Source organism: Candida oxycetoniae, assembly GCF_023343755.2.
Source record: "Candida oxycetoniae strain CBS 10844 chromosome Unknown scaffold4, whole genome shotgun sequence".
NCBI classification, from domain to species: Eukaryota; Fungi; Ascomycota; class Pichiomycetes; order Serinales; family Debaryomycetaceae; genus Lodderomyces; species Lodderomyces oxycetoniae.
In genome coordinates this window covers 173,135-193,437 of record NW_026055367.1, presented here as the reverse complement: position 1 = coordinate 193,437, position 20,303 = coordinate 173,135, and the positions used below count along the sequence as shown (strand labels likewise).

The following is a 20,303-nucleotide window of genomic DNA, read 5'->3' as shown; positions in this document are numbered from 1 at the left end:
TTCTAAAGAAACTACAAGGTTCTATTCAAGTTAACCCCTCCTCCTGCACCCTCCTCCTACGCCCTCCTCCTACGCCCTCCTCCTGCACCCTCCTCCCCGTTGGTAAAAGTGTAAGCAAGAAATCAGGCAAACTTGTATCGATTCTAGGTACACTGAGCCTTTTTCCTTTTTCAATCTTTCTTTGCTTCGGCAATAAAAAAAAGAAAAAAAAGAAAAAGAAAAGAAGATAAAGAACAATAATGAACAACACTTCTGGTCAATAAACCCCCAATTGGGATATAACTTTTAATTCTCATGTCGCTATAATTTGTCCCTTTTCTGGCTATTTATTTATTCTTCTCTTCTTTTGAGTTGCCATTTATCCCGAATGAAACAAACTACAATAGTGATAAAGTCTGGCTGAAAATTTACTTGAAGATCAATTTTTTTTTTTGCAGGTGCTCTGCGTTGTTATAACATTGCACTCAGTAGCTTGTTACAACACTATCTCGTTCTGCTCGATAGTGGAGCAACACTTTGTAGCTTGTTACAACACTATCGAGCAGAGCGAGATAGTGTCGCAACAGCAACCAGCCTTTCTCTATGGGAATTGAGAAAAATAAAATTATAGCAATTGAACAATCAACAGTTATGAGTTTTTTTTTGCATATAATGTATAATGCTAAAGATGGTATTGTTAGTACATGCTGTAAGGTGGTATTGTTAGTTAACTAGACAAAATAGAAGTATATAGGTATGAGTGTATTCAGGGATAATAATAGATATCATTATCACTGAATACTACTCTTGCTTCTCTCTCTCTCTCCCATCCTCCTCGTTAGAAGATGCCTTTCAGTCGTTCTCGAGATTTGACGTCTGATTCCAGTTTGATAGCAGGTGAAAGCCAAGGTGAAAGCCAAAGTGGAAGCCAAGATCCCTTTAAGACCAATTTCAATGAAGAAACTACTGCAGATTTCTCCCATCACCAGCACCACCAGCACTATCACAACAACAACAACAACAACAACAACACCACCACCACCACCAACCACAACAACAATGTAACAATAGCTTCTGATGTCGACCCGGCTAGTCTGAGAGGTTCCTCATCTTCGACACTCTCGTCTATCGGTAAAATTAATGACAACAACAGTAAGCACCAAAAGCTACTGCTGATGCCGCTGATGCCACTGATGCCACTGTCACAGCAGCCATATATCACCAATGCAAACTATCCAAGTACCGAAAGTTGTTCAAACCTATTCAATCCATTTGCATTTGGATCTGCTTCTACCTCTACATCTTCATCTTCGGCTAGAGCCCGAATGACCCCACCGTTAGCTCCTTCTCCACTTGGACCACCTAAAATTAGCGCATATTCCTTCACCAACATATCATCATCGTCTTCTATTCCTCCTTCCCCCATGAAATATCAAAAAAACCATATACGAAATGACAGTTTGGTTATCAACTCTCCCCCACCTTATGATAGGTACCCTAAAATCCAAGATCTCGAAAACAGCTTCCAGCTGCGGCAACAACAGCAACAGCAACAACAACAACAGCAACAACAGCAATACCCATCTCCGCCAGACTCGCCATACTCAGATAACTCCAATTTGAAGCTTCCCCTATCCGAAAAAGACGATTCCTTCCTTGTCAAATACGACCCTAATCCATTTGGCGGGTATCCGGCATCATTGTTCCCACTCGATATAAACGAAAAAGAGTCAGACGATTACCTACATAACTCGGATCCTATCAGAGATGCAAATTACGAAAACCACAGGTTTTGGTACGACTTAAAGTACGGTGATAAAAAGTCATATTTCGGCTTATTGGGCTTCTTATTCCTTATCGCTGCAGTTATTGCAGTATTTGTCATTTTACCTTCGGTTACATATACAGGTATTACAGATCATGCTAAGCCAATCCATCATACATACGACATTCTAACTCACTACCACTATCCTCTATTGAGTGCTATAAGACAAAGCCTAATCGACCCCGATACGCCAGAAGAAGCATTGACAATAGAAGCTCGAGACGGTAGCGTTTGGAACCTAATTTTCAGCGATGAGTTCAACTGTGAAGGAAGAACGTTTTATGAAGGAGATGACCAGTTCTTTACAGCTCCTGATTTGCATTATGATGCTACTAAGGATCTTGAGTGGTATGATCCCGATGCTGTTACCACAAAAAATGGTACTTTAAACTTGCAAATGGATGCTTTTAAGAACCATAATTTATTTTATCGTTCAGGAATGGTACAATCGTGGAACAAGATGTGTTTTACTCAGGGAAAGATTGAGATTTCAGCTAGGTTACCAAACTATGGTACTGTTTCTGGGCTATGGCCTGGGTTATGGACAATGGGCAATTTGGGTAGACCAGGCTATTTAGCTACAACCGAGGGTGTTTGGCCATACTCGTATGATTCTTGTGATGCAGGTATAACTCCAAATCAGTCATCGCCAGATGGCATATCATACCTACCAGGACAGAGACTAAACAAATGCACATGTCCAGGGGAGTCTCACCCAAATCCAGGAGTAGGCAGAGGTGCCCCTGAGATTGATATAATCGAAGGTGAAGTTATGACAGATTCAACTGGTGTGAAAGAAAGCAATGGTATTGCTTCTCAGTCTTTACAAATTGCCCCCATGGATATTTGGTATATGCCTGACTACAACTTTATTTCAGTACACAACACCTCAATAACCACAATGAACACTTATGCCGGTGGTCCTTTCCAACAAGCAATCAGTGGAACTACAATGTTGAATAAGTCGTGGTATCAACGAAGTCGCACTCCGGGTGTACCACACTTGTACCAAACTTACGGCTACGAATATCTTAATGACAACGACCTGGGTTATATACAATGGTTTGTTGGAAAAGATCCAACAATCACAGTAGAAAGCACCGCACTACATCCAAATGGGAATATTGGTTGGAGAAGGATTTCTAAAGAGCCAATGTCAATAATCATGAATCTTGGTGTTTCCAATAATTGGGCATACATCGATTGGAGAGAAATAGTGTTCCCTTCTATATTTCAAATCGATTATGTAAGAGTATATCAACCCCCAGATGCAATCAATGTTGGCTGTGACCCAGCGGATTATCCCACGTATGATTATATACAAGACCATAATAACATCTACCTGAATGTCAACTATACAAAGTTTGAACAAGGCGGGTATACAATTCCAAAGAATAAGCTTACTGGGTGTCGATAGTATATCAAAGAAAACAACACTATACAACCTACAGTTTCAATTCCCTTTCCCTTTTGTTGATGTGCATTTTTCTTTTTTATCAAAGAATATTTATTTATTTGTATAGATATATTTTGTAGGTATTAATATTATAGAACGCAACGGTACATTCTCTTCAACTTTATTTAAAATATGATCCATACATGTTCCAAATGCGATTAACCAAACGCAATTTTGTCTCCAAGTCATATCCGCTGTTATTTAACTCATTTAAATCTTTAACCCAATCACTATGTAATTGCTTTGGAATAATTGGTTCAGAGCTAATTATCAAGTTGATAATTTCAATCAATAATTCACCTTCGTACAGCTCTCTACTTATGATATCATGATGCTGTTGTTTCTCCCCCTCTTCACATTTAGCATCTACTACCTTATTGCTCTGCAACATAATCAATAAGTTTTCAATGTTGTTCAAACATTTCAAACAAACGATATTTAATTGTTTCCCATTAACCATTATTGGCTTATGGTTGTCACTGGTGAAGTATTGATAAACTTGATACAAAATGAATAAAGAAGGACTCATGGAAACTATTCCAAACACCAATTGTTGGCTTTTTAGTAATTTATCAATACCATTGATGGCTACTGCACCGTCGACTTTTCCCTTTTGCACTTGAATCAATACTAGTCTTAACAATGAGCCGGAAATAATATACTTTATAGGTTTTCTAATCTCTTGTTCATACTGAGACATGATCAATCTCAAGTCTCCATTTTTGACATCAGATGCAACACGTTGGGGCGTTGTATCGATATTATTATCCTGAGCAAATTCCCAAATCATCTTTTCCAATGAGTCAAAATCGGACTCAAGAGAATCACGAGTCATTATAGTGACTCCGCTATCACGTCTTAAAATATTCAACATTTCATTCATTGGTTTCACTACCCAATTGACGAAAAATCCTTGAATTGGCTCTATTCCATTATATTGTATCCAGTGGTAAATCTCTTGTCGGTTGTTATACAAAGACACGGATTGGCCAGGTACGTATCGAATGAAAAGGACAATTATAGGCCAGTATCGGGTTAGTACCAGTGGTCTCGAAGTCGAGTTGTACTGAACCTTGTCGAATGTAGATATTGAATCTATTGATTGGAGAATTCTTTTACTTATATCACCTTCATCGTGATCTATATTGAAGATAGTCACCAAGGTAGGAAGATAATTCAGTACATCGCCTTTAATAATCTGGTCAAGTTTGTCGGTATTCTGACTCATTTCAAACTTGATAGTTTTCAATTTGAGTTTAATCTCCTTATTAATTATCGTAATAGGTGCTTTAATAATCGATGTGATATACCACTTTACGGAAGAAAAGACTGATATTTGCGTTTTGGAAAACAAGGTGATTGCGGGATTAACTTCGATGAAAACCGTTTTGATTGAACGAACCATTGATTTTGCCATTGCGATAGTAAAATGTTTAATCCTACGCCACATGGGTGTAGTAGTTGCTGCTGATGATGATGATTCTTGAAAAGTAGCAGATACTTTCTGGTTGGTCTTTTGGAAAATGGCAGTGGTAAATCCATATATCCTAAGAGGCAAGGTCTGAACAAAATAAACCAACTTGTTCAATATCGAATTATATATAGTCTCCCAATAAACCTGTTGGTTTTTCAAGATCAATGTTTTATAAATCAATGAATTGGATATCTTTAAACTCAATATGAGAACCATATACTCAGTCATCAAATCAAGCAACACCTTATTGTCCTTATCACTTATTTTTATCTCAGCGGCTTTGATATAGATTGACCGTAACTTGTCCAAATCAACATTACATGTTTTTTCGAAATTAAAATTTTCAAAGTCAAGCAAAATGTAAAAATCTTGAAACGTCTTCTGTAATTGCTCGCTCTCCTTGGATTTCTGCTGCTGCTCTTGCTGCTGCTCTTGCTGCTGGTATCTCGTTGCTAAGAATGTCTTTATATCTGAATTCAATTTCTCAATTTGTTTCCTTATAGCAAGCGATATACGATTATTGTTGTTTATCACCTTGAGAATCTTCTTGGACCGTGAAGAGTTGGGAGTGAGACCCAACAGCACAATATCCATTATGAACCTTCACTTGATAACAAGAAAGAAGACGCCGTAAAGGTGCTGGTAAAAGGTTTCAAGTGGTGGAGGTGATGGTGTTGAAGGAGCAAGGAAATTTTGACGGAAAATTCAAAGAAAATTGAAACGCCGCACCAGTTGCGGTGTCGGATATAATAACCGTATTTGGGTAAGAAAAGTGCCGCATAAATTGTGGTGCATCTGGCAACATCGAGCGACACTATCGAGCGAAGCGAGATAGTGGAGCAGCACCGACTAGTGATACTGACTAGTGACACTACCATCGAGCGAAGCGAGATAGTGGAGCAGCACTGACATACTGATTAGTGATACTGACTAGTGACACTGACTAGTGACACTGACTAGTGACACTGACTAGTGACACTGACTAGTAATACTGACTTGCTCTGCTCGATAGTGGAGCTGTCAAAGTAACTGATATTTCAATTACTTTTCATTCAAATACATTTATGCGTAGAAAAAATTTTTAAAGAATAGACATACAATAAAGGTTAAAGACTGAAGCATCGCTGTGACACTATCGACACTATCGAGCAGAGCGAGATAGTGGTGCAACACTTAGTAGACACTATCGGCACTATCGACACTATCGAGCAGAACGAGATAGTAGTTCAACACTTAGTAGACACTATCGACACTATCGATAGTATCTCGCTCTGCTCAATAGTGTCGGCGATAGAGTTGTAACAAGCTACAAAGTGTTGCTCCACTATCTCGCTCCGCTCGATAGTGTCACTCGATAGTGTCACTCGATAGTGTCACTCGATAGTGTCGATAGGAACCATTCAAATACTAAAGTGAGCTCATGCTATTGTCTAGAACCTCTATTCGAAATCGGGTAAGATTGCGCTTTCTTAAGTTCTTGGGGTAATAGTTTTTCGCGCATTGGAAATCGAAAAACAAGTACATTTTTTTTTGTTTTTACCTCTTTTTTTGATTTGACCGTTGTAAATTTGTTTTTTTGTAAAAAGTTCCCAAAATAGTAGTTGTGCCAATTTGGGAACAAAATTGCTTAAAATTTTAGATAGTCTATCATTAACAATTTTATCAGTTTTTTGCTCTTTTTTGGTATTCTTTTTCCCGACACAACTACACTATCGAGCAGAGCGAGATAGTGTCGATAGTGTCGGTGACAGCTACTGTGCTCCACTATCTCGCTTTGCTCGATAGCATAGATAGGACCGATAGCGCAGGTGACAGCTACTGTGCACCACTATCTCGCTCTGCTCGATATTGTCGAGGTTTGAGAGTAGTCAGTGCTCCACTATCTCGCTCTGCTCGATAGTGTATGTCAGTGTTGGTCAGTGTTGTCCACTATCTCGCTCTGCTCGATAGTGTCGAATCTATAGTAAGTACTTAACATCATATACAACTAGTAAGCTAATATTGGCTTTCGTGGTTATAACAAGGTGCTAAATGCTGCTCCACTATCTCGCTCTGCTCGATAGTATTGAGGTTTGAAAGTAGTCAATGTGCTCCACTATCTCGCTCTGCTCGATAGTGTAGGTCAAATTTGTCCACTATAACACTCAGTAGCTTGTTACAACACTATCTCGCTCTGCTCGATAGTGTCGCTCTATTCGTCATCGTTACTTTTATCATTCAAAACTCCACTAGCTTTTATCAATTCCTCAATATTCTCGTTACTCCATATCTTCTGCAAAACTTTCCCCTCCTTATCCAAGCTCAATGTGGCAAACTCCAACTTCTCACTATTCAAATTAGAAGCATCCATGGTTTTAGACAATACCTTAATCGCCAATTCGCAACCTTCTCTCAATGTCATCTCTTCCTTGTAATCCTTCTTCAATAACGTTTGTGCTGCCGAGTTATTAGCCCCAATGCTCGTTGCTTTCCACCCGCTGAAATTCCCCGATGGATTCGATGTATACAACTGGAACTCAAATCGGTCATCAAATCCGGCATATAAAAAACTAACACCAAACGGTCTCAACCCTCCATGCTGAGTATACCCCTGCATTATATTTGCCACCCTCTTAATCAACATCTCACACGGAATCTCCTCAGAATACGTCTTGAGATATTGCTGTGCTTGTACACGCGCATTATTCACCAATATGGATGCATCAGCAGTCATCCCGGCAACTGCACATATCATTTGGTCATTGATAATGTACAATTTCTCAGCACTACCATCGTCATCCAACAACTTCGACGTAACCTTTTTTTCACACGCTAATATCACCCCTTGGCTCGTTACTATACCTATCGCGGTACCTGCCATCGATATCGCTTCTTGTGCATATTCAACTTGATACAACCTTCCTTCGGGAGAAAAGATTGTCGTTCTCGAATCGTATCTCCTGGACATAGCAAAAAGTACAAACTAACCTAATCCAATGGGTCTATATGGCAGTGGCAATAACAATTGGTGGCTCTATTTGATGAAAAAAAAGTTTCATAGTGGAAGAGTGTGTCGTGTTGTGAGTGTCGTGAAAAATAAATCTACGACAAAATGCTATATAGAAGGTAAGGAGGGAAAAAAAAACATCACCAACTACGAAAAGGGTTGCCACCAACAGACTACGAAAAGGGTTGCCACTGTAACTTGTTGAGGTAAGGAAATTATACTCTTGAAGTGGTAGGATAGGTTATATAGACGATGCGTTTTTGTAGATGTCGGTATTTATCAGCTCAAGTGATATACCGATAGGTTATACGACACCCGAGTATCCATCGCTATTTTGGCCAATTGGAGCTACTCGACCAGCCTATTTAAATTCGTTTTTGTATTATTCATGGGATGTTTGGAGGTTTACGGTGTATTGGTCATTGTTATTATCGGGCTCGTTATATTTTTGTGTGGGACTTGTTTCTGCAGCAAGTAGTATAATAAATTACTATCGACATAATTTTCCCCTTAAAGGGTCAAAGATTGTTGCTTGTATTTTTATAGTGGTATTTTATGTGTTTGTTGGTTTGATTAAGGGACTTATTGGTGGTGCTATAATTGGGATCATTTTAGCTGCTATATATCAAGCTGGAAGTTTAGCTATGAGTTGCTGGATTCCGCTAACTTGGTCGATTGTGCAAATATTATACGATATTGCATCTTCATATCTGACCAGCTCAATTATACTCTAAGTGGGGGGGTAAAACCATCAAGAGAAAAAAGAAAATTGGGTAACCAGTATGGGTACCAAGTGTGGGTATGGTGTGTATTGTTGCTGCTCTACCAAGCGTAAATATATATCATCTCCAAAGTTTTTTTTTTGTATAACCTACTTTTCCTTGGATAATCTGCTTTTCCTTGTATACCAGCTGCTTTCCTTGTTACCAGCTGCTTTCCTTGTATACCAGCTGCTTTCCTTGTATACCAGCTGCTTTCCTTGTTACCAGCTGCTTTCTTTTCCTTGGTTTTACGTTGTTTGGTTTCCCTTTATGCCCCTTATGGCAGAGTCAACTTTTGATATCAAGTTTATTGCAATCAATCAGATTGCCTATACGTTTAATAAACTTGCAAGTATAAATAGTAATGATGACAATAGAGAGCTGCTCATTGGGATGGCCATTGAATGTTTGGCTTTGATGGAACAGTATCAAACGCTACATCCTTCTTATACCACATTATTAGCCTATTTGGCCGCTGCTGAGAATGTTGATATTACAATTTATAATAGTCAATGGGCAATGAGTATAAAACAGAAAGCTAATGTCTATATCACAAACTTGCTCGAGGAGATGAAATTGATATTCGCCAAAACAAACAGCGCATTGAAACCAGAACAAGCTCAAGAGCTATTTGTAAAGGTGAGAAAAGGTGTCATTATTCGAATAATACAAACAGAGTACCAAGAAGCATTAAGTTTACTTGACAAATTTGCTTCAATAGTGGAATTCTCGACTCAGCCAAAAGTAAGACAACAGTTTCTTGATAACAGGTTTATTGAGTATCTATTCTTGAAATATATTGGTAACTTGTTTAGTTTGATCTGGTTTCCCTTGGACGACAACAAGTATACAATTGCATCAGGCGTCTATGTCAAAGAAGGCGATAAATTGCTATACTCGAGTTCCTCGTTCAAACCGATGGACAGGATCTATAATCAAGTCCTAATGTACCAAAAGAAGAATGAATCCTTGTTTGAGGAAAATGATGATGAAACAAGGTATTTTTGGATTATTCGGTTCCTTCGTTTAAGTCTTTTTTTTAAACAATTTGAGTTTATTGAGTTTTATAAAGAGTTTTTGGACTTGTTCATTTTGCAAAAGGAGCCGTTGCAGTATTTGGTATCTGATACATCTTTAATCAAATGCAATCTTTTGGTCATGTTTGGCATGGTTTTGATATTTGTCAAACCATTCAATACGTTGAGCTTGTTGGATAATGAGAATGACAATCTACTCGAGCTTTACTATGAAGACCCTAATAAAATCGAGTTTAAATTATACAACCAACTTATGAAACCACTTAGTAACGGTGATTTTCACCAGGTTAAGCATGTGTTTGAGGATACAAATCTCGTGCATTTACTTGTCTCTTATTTGGAATACAATTTTCCAATTTCAACATCCAAATTTTCCAGCAACTCGAGTTCTTTTGTTGACTATATCAAATTGATTATTGACTTGAAAACGTTTCTATCCATTTTATCAAGCACTAGAGCAATTCCTCGGTTGAAAATGTTGAGTTTAATGGGGTATGATTTGAAGAAGAAGAATGAGCTGGAACTAAATGAGGTGTCGAATCATTTAATTGGAGTCATATCAGCTCTTGGATTAGGCCAGGTTGGAATCGGGTATTTGGCGAGTGAGCAGGTTTTTTACAACAATGCCACGTCTGCTTCCAATTCTCAAGTTGAACTTGTTTCCTTACAAGAGGATATAGATCGAATTAGTCACAACTTACAAGGTGACTCGCTAGCTACATTAATGACTAACCTGTTACTTGAAAAATTCTACAGTTGAAAGTAAAATGCCATTGCTTCTATTTGCCATTGCTTCTATTGCCATTGCTTCTATTTGCCATTGCTTCTATTTGTCAATTTTGCAATTAGCTTCATAATATACAACCTAGCATCTAACGGGTTGAATTGTACTTTACCTATGTCCATTGATATCTCATCATGGAATAGGAATTGGCCTATAAAATAACACGTAAACATAATGACAAACACTCCACAGTCATCAAAGTTCTTCTGTTGGTCACAATTCATGTGTACCACCTTGATTTTGCCCTTGACCAATTTTGAACAGCTTTCCAATCTTTTGCATAGTGCTTGCAATTGCGTATCCCCATTTATGTCATTGTCAACCTTCATTGAATCATACACAAACAATTTATTATCCAAGAGAGATAGTACACCCAAAGCCCAATGGTCTCCATTGTTGGCATCTTCCATATCGATCTCCACGCTGGGTTTATCAATAAAACTAATTGGTAAAAAAAGAAACCTCAGCTTGATCAAATCGTCCATAGGTAAAAGATTCTCGATATCGTCGGCTGGGAAATGCTGTAAAAGCTGGACTAAACTCGGGAAAAGAAGTTGTATTTGGTTTGCAAAATCTCGACATTGATCCAGCTTGATAAATAGTTGTATAATAAGCTCATAAACAAAAGAAATATCGTTATCATTTAGCCATTCTCCGGGGAGTAAATGCTCTAGATCTGATTTATATAATGCAATTGAGTGATACTGAAGAACTTTGAAATCTTCTCCTTTAGAAAGAAAATTCTTTCCCGTATCTGTTGTGTGCAAAATGACGTTTGTATAAATATGCTTTATTTCTTGCTTGGCCAAATATGGTTTGAAACTTGCTTCAACTTCGTCCCCATACTTGTCGAGCTCAACCTGGCGCTTCATTTGTCGTTTCTTTTGAGCATTGATCTTCTTCAGTTGTCGCAACTCCCGTTTTTCCAGTTTGCTTAATTTTTTGTTGCACGGCATACTCAACGTAGCTACTTCGCCTCCAATGCCCATAAGCTCGCTGCCTCCATTGGCAAGGTCAGGCGTGTACGCATCCCATGGTAAACACGCTAAACCATTGGTGATAAATCGCTCGCGCTCACTTTCTCCTACCGCCGGCTCATCATGCGAAAGACAAAAACCTTTATGCTCTTTCCATTCAATAAGGGTCATTAGCACTTTCAACCAAGTTCCGCGTGGTCTCCTATAACAACAACAGCAGCAACAACAACAACAGTGGTTTCGTGATAATCATATCAGCCTCCAATTTAAACGCTGATGTTCCTTGATGGAAATTTTGCAATCGAGCCGCAGTGAAAAAAAAAAACGTGAAAAAAAAAAGGCCCAGGAAGTAACAGGTTTGTTATTACGATAAGGGCACGAGGCACCTCCATATGAGTAGACTAGGGACGAATTACAGGGGGTTAGGTATGAAGAATTTGAGCGCGTATACCAGGACTTGTTTTCGAAGGTTTATCACGTTGAAAACGCGACCGAAAACTGATGTTAAACTCGGTCAACCAAGTTATGAAACTCGGAATCACATTTTACCAACACCAGGGAATCTCACTCCCGGAATCTCGGCAATTGAGTATTTTCAGCGGAGGTTGAAACTAGCAGCACAATTACCAGATAAGTCGCTTGCAATTATTGTAGGCAATACCACAAAATTTAGTTCCGGGAGCGTGTTTTATGATTTCCAACAGGATAACGATTTGTATTACCTCACTGGCTGGTTAGAGCCAGATACAGTGATGGTTTTGGAGAAAAAGGGCAGTCATGGTCGTGATGAGGATGTGGCACTACATTTGCTTGTACCGCCTAAAAACCCGCTGCGTGAACAGTGGGAAGGTTCGAAAACAGGTTTAGAAGGAGCTTGTGAGTTTTTCAATGCTGATAACGTTGAGGATGTGAGCAAAGCCGCGAGCTATATCAAGTCTTTGATATCGAGAAACAACACTATTTTCTACGACAGCAAGTATCAAGCAAAACCGGCTACGGAATCTTTGTTTAAACTGTTTTTTGATTTTGGTGGCGGGAAAGGTAATGATTCAATGATGTTGAATGATATTATTTTAAAGTCAGGGAAATCGATAAACCCATTAAGGAAGGTGATTGATCGTTTACGTAGCGTGAAGTCATGTGCAGAAATAGAAGTAATGCATGCAGCCGGGCAGATTTCGAGTAGGGCGTTCAACAAGGCAATGGGGAAAGTAGCTTCAGAGAGCCCTATACAAACCGAAAAGACCCTTGCAAAATATTTGGAGTACCAGTTTGTGAAGGGGGGTTGCGACAAACAAGCTTATATTCCAGTAGTTGCCAGTGGTCCAAATGCATTAACGATCCACTATACAAGGAACGATGATTTGCTTTACCAAGATGAATTGGTGTCTGTTGATGCAGGTGGGAAACTAGGTGGGTATTGTTCGGATATATCTCGAGCTTGGCCCAATTCCTCCAAGGGGTTCAGTGAGCCGCAAAGAGATATATACCAAGCCGTCTTGAACACAAATAGGAGCTGTATAGATCTTTGCCATGAGGGATCAAATTATTCATTTCACGACATTCATGAATTCTCCGTTAGATGCTTGAGAAAAGAGCTTCAGAACATTACGGGGTTTCAAAATGTGACATATCAAGATATACGGGTTTTGTACCCACATTTTATTGGACATCATCTTGGATTAGACTTGCATGATGTGCCATCAGTTTCGCGCAATGAAAGATTTGTGGAAGGAAACGTCATCACAATCGAACCTGGATTATACATTCCAGAAAATAGCAGTTGGCCCAAACATTTCCAAGGAATTGGAGTTAGAGTTGAGGATGATATTGTAGTGGGTAAAACCAGTGATGAAATAATCAATTTATCAAGCGGATGTGTTAAAGAAATTGCTGATATTGAATCGTTGATTCGAAATGGAGTCTCAACCCCTGGTATAGATGCCGAATTGGTTGTCTTGGATATTTGATGAAAATCTTTTTTATTTAGAGAATGAAAGGACAAAAAGAAAAAGAAGGGCACCTTTTTCTTTAATGTCTCTTTCAAAATGTACATATTTTACCTATTTGCAGTTATTTTCAACGACCTATATTCAATAATAGTGAATTCGATGCACCGTCCGAGCCTCCTTCTTTGCCACTACCACCACCACCACCATTACTTGGCAAGTACGTAACATTAGGAGATCCGGCCAAAGTATTTGCAATATCCTTTGAAGCTTCCAATCTTCTAATCATCAACAACCCATCACCGGCTTTAGCCAATGCCTTGGAAACCACGTCTGCTGATTCAGCTTCACCCTCAGCCCTAATAATACTTGCCTTCTTTTCTTGTTCTGCCTTCTCAACTAAGTATTTTGATCTCTCTGCATCTTGCTGGGCAATCTGTTTCTGCTCCACCGCTTTTGTAAACTCACGACCAAATGTCATGTGAGTAATGGAGACATCTTCCAACTCAATGTTGAACTCCTTAGCTCTTCTTGATAATTCTTGTCTTATTCTAGCTGATACGACTTCTCTTTGAGTAATTAGTTCCGCTGCGTCGAATTGCGCCACAATAGATTTCAAAATCTCATTTCCAATAGCCGGCAAGACCCTTTCATCGTAATCCAAGCCCAAGGTTTGGTAGATAGTAGGCAATCTGGTCACATCAGGTCTTGTTAAAACACGCAATGTGATTGACACATTCTGCAAATCTTTCGAGCCTGTAGTTGTTGTTATAACTTTTGGCTTGATTCGTACATCAAATATAATTGCCTTCTGTAACCAGGGCACAAGAAAATGCGTTCCTTCACCAATAACTTTTTGTTCAATACCTTTTAAACGATCAAACAATATTGCTTTTCTGCCACCAGGAACATCGTACATCGACGATTGGCCAATAGCAAATGCTACACCTGCTGGCAAGGCAATCTTGGAAATTATATCAGCAATTCTATGCGACATTGACCCCAACTATTTGTGTAAAACCAACTCACCGGTATATATATATAATGGAATATATATATAATGGAATATATATAATGGTATATGGTGATGAAAATTTTATGCTTGCCGTTTCCAGTGCGCGTATAAAGGCGCTACCAAATGGACACTATCGACACTATCGACACCATCGACACCATCGAGCGAAGCGAGATGGTGGAGAAACACTTTGAAGCCATACTATCAACACTATCGATACTATCGAGCAAAGCGAGATCACTTTGTGGCCATACTATCAACACTATCTCGCTCTGCTCGATGGTGGAAGGGAAGCTGGTCAGAAAGAGAGGTGATATAGCGGAGCCAGAGATAATGTGATAGCTGGTCAGAACAAGCTACAAAGTGCTGCTCGATAGTGGAGCAGCATTGACTACAACTCCTACAACTCTTACAACTCTTACAGCTCTTACAGCTCTTACAGCTCTTACAACTCTTACAGCTCTTACAATTCATCCTACAACTTCTTCTTACAACTTTTCTTACAACTCATCTCATAACTTCTTCTTACCACTTTTTCCTACCACTTTTTCTTACAACTCTCGACTCTTACAACTCATCTTACAACCCATCCTACAACTTTTCTTACTACTTCTTCTTACCGCTTCCTCTTACAACTTCTATCACTCTTACTACTCTCAACTTTTACAACTCATCCTACAACTCATCCTACAACTCCTACAACTCATCCTACAACTCATCCTATAACTCATCCCACCACTTTTTTCTATAACTTCTTCTTACAACTCATCCCTACAACTCCTTCTTACCACTTCTTTTTACCACTGCTTCTTACCATTATTTCTTACCACTTCTTCTTACCACTTCTTCTTACAACTCTTACAACTCCTATCACTCTTACAACTCTCAACTCCTACAACTCATCCTACAACTCCTACAACTCATCCTACAACTCCTTCTTACAACTCATCCTACAACTCCTTCTTACAACTCATCTTACAACTCATCTTACAACTCATCTTACAACTCATCTTACAACTCATCTTACAACTCATCTTACAACTCATCTTACAACTCATCTTACAACTCATCCCACCACTTTTTTCTACCACTTCTTCTTGCAACTTTTCTTACAACTCCTACCACCCTTACTACTCTCAACTCTTACAACTCTTACAACTTCTCTTACCACTTCTTCTTACATCTTTTCTTACAACTCCTACCACTTCTCTTACAACTTCTTCTTACAACTTCCTCTTACAACTTCTTCTTACAACTCTTACGACTCTTACAACTCTTACAACTCTTACAACTCTCACAACTCATCCTACAACTCATCCCTACAACTCATCCCTACAACTCATCCCTACAACTCATCCTACAACTCCTTCTTACAACTTCATCCTATAGTGGCATTTCTAACGAGTCGTGCACCAATGCAAAGCCAGCATTTTGAAAAAAAAAAAGATCATTCAACGCCACTTTTTCTTTCAACTTGAACCATATAGTCAATACTTTTATTTCTATTCAAGTGTTACTGTTACTGTTACTTCAATCATGTCCGCCGCTTTAGATAAATCTTTGGATGATATTATTTCATCTAGTAAAAAGACTTTCAAGTCAAGAAGACCTGGTGCTAAGCTTGGTGCTAAAGGTTCTCAAAATAAAGTTGGCAAGAAATTAGTCGGTAACAAATCTAGAAAGCCAGCTTCAGTTTCGTTTAATAGACCAAACGCACCAAAATCTGCATCTGCTGCTGTTGTTGTTCCTGCTATAGACTTGAGCTATGCTACAAAAGTGAATGTTTCGGGATTACCTAAGGATTTGAAACTTGATAACGTTAGGGTATGTTTTTGAAGGAAGAAAAAGAGAGAGAGAGAGAGAGAGAGAGAGAGGATGTGTCTCTGACTCTGAGAGAGAGGATGTGTCTCTGGCTATGAGACTGTGGAATGTGGAATGTGCAAGCCTCATCATTTCTATATGGTGAGATATCAGTTGATTATTCAGATTTGTGGATCGATTCGAAAGAAGAAGAAAAAAAGTGGAAAAGTGTGTGGTGGTTTTTACTAGAGTTGGTTTTGTTTTGATGTGGATTTCTAATTTCACCATTTTAGAACCAAAACTCAAACTTTCTTTTAGATCTACTGACAAAGCTTGAAAAACATGACTTGTGATGCACTAAACTTTTCTTTGTGGGTGTGGGTGTGTGTTTGTTGTTGGCTGGTTCCAACATTCAATCTCATTTTCATGTTTTTCTTTTTTTGGCTTTGAAGAGGATCAAGCGAGACTCGATAAGCCGAGCATAACTTGATTCTCACAACTCGATCTCGTTGTGTCTTGAATTTTTTTTTCATGACCACCATAGAGACTTGAAGAGTTGAATTTGGTATATGTGTGAGCATGAGTGGATATTGCATATGTGTATGTCGGTGGGTATTTTGTTTAAGCTTGAGGTTTGATTTTTTTTTCTTTCTTCCTTATTCCATCATCTGGGCCTGATGAATTTTCTGGACAATATTCTCCTATACACGTATGGATGAATACCCCGTCTTACATACATGAATATCCATCGTTGTTACACACGGGTTTAATTGATGACAAGGCAAGAGATTTGTTTGTTTGCCCCCTTCCCTTGTGGTAAAACTGGTGTTTTGTTCCAATTGAGTTTGTGAGCGGAACGCCCATACACGTCTGAGGCTGATGTTTTGTTTGATTGTTGTTGTTTTTTTATTCAATTACCCAGGGGGGGAGGTTCTTGACCAAGCTTGTTGAGTCATAAAAATCCACTTTATTGTGGCATACGCATTGCAAATACCACTCAAGCTGAGCAAATACCACTCAAGTTGAGCAAATTCCTCTCTGGTTCAGGAAAAATACCACTCAAGTTGAGCAAATACCACTCTGGTTCAGGAAAACCACTACACGAGCCCTTTAGGATAAAGATGGGCAGCTACTGTGCTCCGCTATCGAGCGAAGCGAGATAGTGTCGGTGACAACTACCGTGCTCCACTATCGAGCGAAGCGAGATAGTGTCTGTGGAAGCTAGTGTCGGTCGATAGTGTTGGTGACAACTACTGTGCTCCACTATCTCGCTCTGCTCGATAGTGTCTGTGGAAGCTAGTGTCGGTCGATAGTGTCGGTGGCAGCTACTGTTATCCATCACCGTCTTGGATATTCACTTTGATATTTCTTTGCACTTTTTTCTTTTTTTTTTCATTTCCATTCATCTTCTCCGTGTGTAAAAAGATATAGAGGACTAACATTTTTAGGAATTTTTTCAATCACAAGTTGGTGGAGTTAACAAGGTGGATATGAGCTATAACGAAAAAGGCCAGTTCAAAGGTTATGCTACTGTTATATTCAAATCTAATAAGAATGCAGCATTAGCTGTTGAAAAGTATAATGGAGCTTCAATCGATGGCGGTGCTGGCAAATTGAGATTAGAGTTGATTATTGATACTTCCAAGAAACCGTTAGCAGCTAGAATTGCCGCTAAACCTGTTGAAAAGACTAAAGTTGTTGCTGCAAAGAAGGTTTTGGCCAAGAAGAAGAATGCTGTGGGTGCTAAGAAGAACTCCAAAAAGCCCAACAAGAAAAAGACTGTTGAAGAATTGGATCAGGAAATGGCTGATTATTTTGAGAATTAAAGCTTATTATCCTTTTCTTTTTCTTTCATAGGAATCTACTGCTTTTCCAAAAAAAGCTTCATTGCTTTTTACCAGTATCTTTTTTTTTTAGTTGTGTTTTTCTATATATATATATATATGTATATATATCAAATTGTATTTTTTAATTGAATCTTGTGTTACTGAAGTGAGCAACATGGACTTTCGGCGTTATCAAATGGAACTACTTTCGATGTTGTCGAGGTGACCTGTTGGTGGTTTTGAAATTTTGATTCTCTTCGAAGCCTCGCGATATTTTTTTCAAGTAAAGGAACTGAAAAAATATACTAGAGACGTTTACATTGTAAGAAGAAAGATTAGGATTTACTTGAAGTATTTGGTCCATTGCTTTAGTTGACGGTGTTTTTGGTTGTTTGGGGGTTTATTATTACTAGTTATACGATATGGAGAACTTGAGTTATATAGTGACGGCGGAATTTCATATAGACAAGGGTCCATTATTGGTTTACCAGTACCCGAATGAGATTCCTGGTTTGAAAAATCTCTATTTTCTTCCCGAGTTGATGTTGCCCGACCAAATTCATAAGCGAAGTGAGGATTATACGTTGTTTTTGCTATATCGGAACAAGGATGGGGAGTTTCAGTACAAGTTTGACAAGGATACTTGTCAAAGCGAGCCATACTTTTTGTATACCATTGTTTCCAATTTGCAAAAAGATGAGTTTAAAAGAGGAGCCCAGATTAAGAGTGTTTCTATAATTACTAAACTACCGTTTTTCAAGAGCTTTAAGCCTTTGCTTTTGATTTGCTTGGACTTGTATTTTGAGAATAACGATTTCGAGATAATCAAAGAGTTGTATCATGATATCAATGAAAAGGATTTCCAAATAAGCCATCAAGTCACTAGTGGTGGTGGTGGTGATGGTGGTGGTGGTGGTTCACCTGATAATGAAATTAACATTGTCAAAAAGATTTTGCTCACTAGTATTTTGGACTTACCTATACATGATAAGATATACCATGATGAAAGTTTCCGAAATAAAATATTGGGGATCGGTAAGAATCAAAGCTTGAATAAAGATTTATTTCTTAGAAAAGATTTGAGTTTTAACTCAATAATAAATTTCAATTCTATGAAGATTCCAATACGGGTTCCATTATTGAACTTGCCGGACACTATTGGCGATTATTTCAACCCAACAGATTTAAACTTTAAGCCGAATTTGATCAATATTATGAATTGCAAATTGACAGGCACTGTGTTGAATAACGAGTTGACCATTTACGGATTGCAAACGCCGCCTATAATTATATTAATCAATGCTATACTAACGGGGAAAAAGATTCTATTGTTAAGTTATGAAAATAGCGCTGGATATATAATTGATCACCTTTTATTGATTTTGAAGATAGTAACAGGCGGAGGGATTTTAAGTGGGATTCTTACAAACTATAATATTTTCCCCATAATCGATGTTTCCAAAATCGACTTGCTTGAGAAATGTGACAGTTTTATTGCTGGTACAATAAATCCATTTTTCAAGAATAACAATAAATTGTGGGAATTGCTATATGACTTGGACTCAAACGAATTGATAATTAGCCCAAACATCGATACTGGTTCTGGAGTGGGGGATATTGAGTTTAAAAACTCGATTATTACCGAAGATGCCAGATTCTTGTCCAACTTACAGTTGTCCCTTTTTACCTATAACGATGATTTAACAACAATTCAATTAATCTTTAGAAGGCACATTAATGAAATTATACGAATCTTGTTAAGTTCAAAGAATTTTAATAATAGTTTGTCACCAAATAAAAACGATTTGATATTGTTGCTTGATGGTATAGGATATTTCTGGACCAGTGATACCACTAAACTACTTGAAATATCGTGTTACCAGTTGATTTCCAAAAAATTCCAAGACTTGTTGTATGAAGAGAAATTAGTTTATAATCTTTTTTTACCGAATTTATCAAATGAACTAAACTTGATGATTGATCTTCATTATCACTTGCAAAGTTTAAGCAATGTTTCAATTATTGGCAACAATAAGATCAATGAACGAGAGATTTGGTTCAATATGTTGAAATTCCTTATCAGTGGTAAATCTTTGGAGATTTTCTTACTAGTGACTTATTTGATACCACCAAGTAGCTCAACAAGTTTGCAAAGCTCTTCGGCACATGGGGGCAACTTGACAATATTTGATAAGAACAAAGGAATTGAGCTTTTATTGATAAATTTATTCAATCACGATGATCAAATCAAGTCTAATGTAATTATGATTTTACAGGAATTACAGGACAATTTCTTGTGTGGATGGTGTCTTGACAAATTTATATCCTCCAACCTTGTTTATGAGATTGCTTTCGATGATTTGGTCAATGGGTAAACATTCCACTATCGAGCAACACCATCGAGCAACACCATCGAGCAACACCATCGAGCAAC

At 38.2% G+C, this 20,303-nt stretch overlaps 9 protein-coding genes across 9 annotated transcripts; 5 read left to right on the top strand and 4 right to left on the bottom strand. All coding sequences in view use genetic code 12, as the record gives it.

Annotated features, from left to right (window-relative positions):
* Window positions 1-824: 824 nt before the first annotated feature.
* On the top strand, window positions 825-3,221 carry SKN2 (Skn2p; the record flags this gene model as incomplete). The annotated part of the gene is made up of 1 exon (XM_049326965.1): window positions 825-3,221. The coding sequence occupies one exon, from the start codon at window positions 825-827 to the stop codon at window positions 3,219-3,221; it is 2,397 nt and encodes a 798-aa protein (XP_049181902.1).
* Window positions 3,222-3,381: 160 nt separating this feature from the next.
* On the bottom strand, window positions 3,382-5,328 carry KGF56_000998 (uncharacterized protein; the record flags this gene model as incomplete). The annotated part of the gene is made up of 1 exon (XM_049326964.1): window positions 3,382-5,328. The coding sequence occupies one exon, from the start codon at window positions 5,326-5,328 to the stop codon at window positions 3,382-3,384; it is 1,947 nt and encodes a 648-aa protein (XP_049181901.1).
* Window positions 5,329-6,925: 1,597 nt separating this feature from the next.
* Window positions 6,926-7,681, bottom strand: PRE9 (proteasome core particle subunit alpha 3; the record flags this gene model as incomplete). The annotated part of the gene is made up of 1 exon (XM_049326963.1): window positions 6,926-7,681. The coding sequence occupies one exon, from the start codon at window positions 7,679-7,681 to the stop codon at window positions 6,926-6,928; it is 756 nt and encodes a 251-aa protein (XP_049181900.1).
* Window positions 7,682-8,760: 1,079 nt separating this feature from the next.
* KGF56_000996 (uncharacterized protein) lies at window positions 8,761-10,278 on the top strand (the record flags this gene model as incomplete). The annotated part of the gene is made up of 1 exon (XM_049326962.1): window positions 8,761-10,278. The coding sequence occupies one exon, from the start codon at window positions 8,761-8,763 to the stop codon at window positions 10,276-10,278; it is 1,518 nt and encodes a 505-aa protein (XP_049181899.1).
* A 50-nt stretch (window positions 10,279-10,328) lies between these two features.
* On the bottom strand, window positions 10,329-11,450 carry ULP1 (Ulp1p; the record flags this gene model as incomplete). Its single annotated transcript, XM_049326961.1, has 1 exon — window positions 10,329-11,450. One exon carries the CDS (start codon window positions 11,448-11,450, stop codon window positions 10,329-10,331), a length of 1,122 nt encoding a protein of 373 aa, XP_049181898.1.
* Window positions 11,451-11,671: 221 nt separating this feature from the next.
* KGF56_000994 (aminopeptidase) lies at window positions 11,672-13,249 on the top strand (the record flags this gene model as incomplete). The annotated part of the gene is made up of 1 exon (XM_049326960.1): window positions 11,672-13,249. One exon carries the CDS (start codon window positions 11,672-11,674, stop codon window positions 13,247-13,249), a length of 1,578 nt encoding a protein of 525 aa, XP_049181897.1.
* Window positions 13,250-13,358: 109 nt separating this feature from the next.
* On the bottom strand, window positions 13,359-14,225 carry KGF56_000993 (prohibitin subunit; the record flags this gene model as incomplete). The annotated part of the gene is made up of 1 exon (XM_049326959.1): window positions 13,359-14,225. One exon carries the CDS (start codon window positions 14,223-14,225, stop codon window positions 13,359-13,361), a length of 867 nt encoding a protein of 288 aa, XP_049181896.1.
* Window positions 14,226-15,779: 1,554 nt separating this feature from the next.
* On the top strand, window positions 15,780-17,869 carry KGF56_000992 (RNA-binding protein; the record flags this gene model as incomplete). Its single annotated transcript, XM_049326958.1, has 2 exons — window positions 15,780-16,071; window positions 17,511-17,869. The coding sequence occupies 2 exons, from the start codon at window positions 15,780-15,782 to the stop codon at window positions 17,867-17,869; spliced, it is 651 nt and encodes a 216-aa protein (XP_049181895.1).
* A 422-nt stretch (window positions 17,870-18,291) lies between these two features.
* On the top strand, window positions 18,292-20,244 carry MEA1 (Mea1p; the record flags this gene model as incomplete). Its single annotated transcript, XM_049326957.1, has 1 exon — window positions 18,292-20,244. One exon carries the CDS (start codon window positions 18,292-18,294, stop codon window positions 20,242-20,244), a length of 1,953 nt encoding a protein of 650 aa, XP_049181894.1.
* Between the last annotated feature and the right edge of the window lie 59 nt (window positions 20,245-20,303).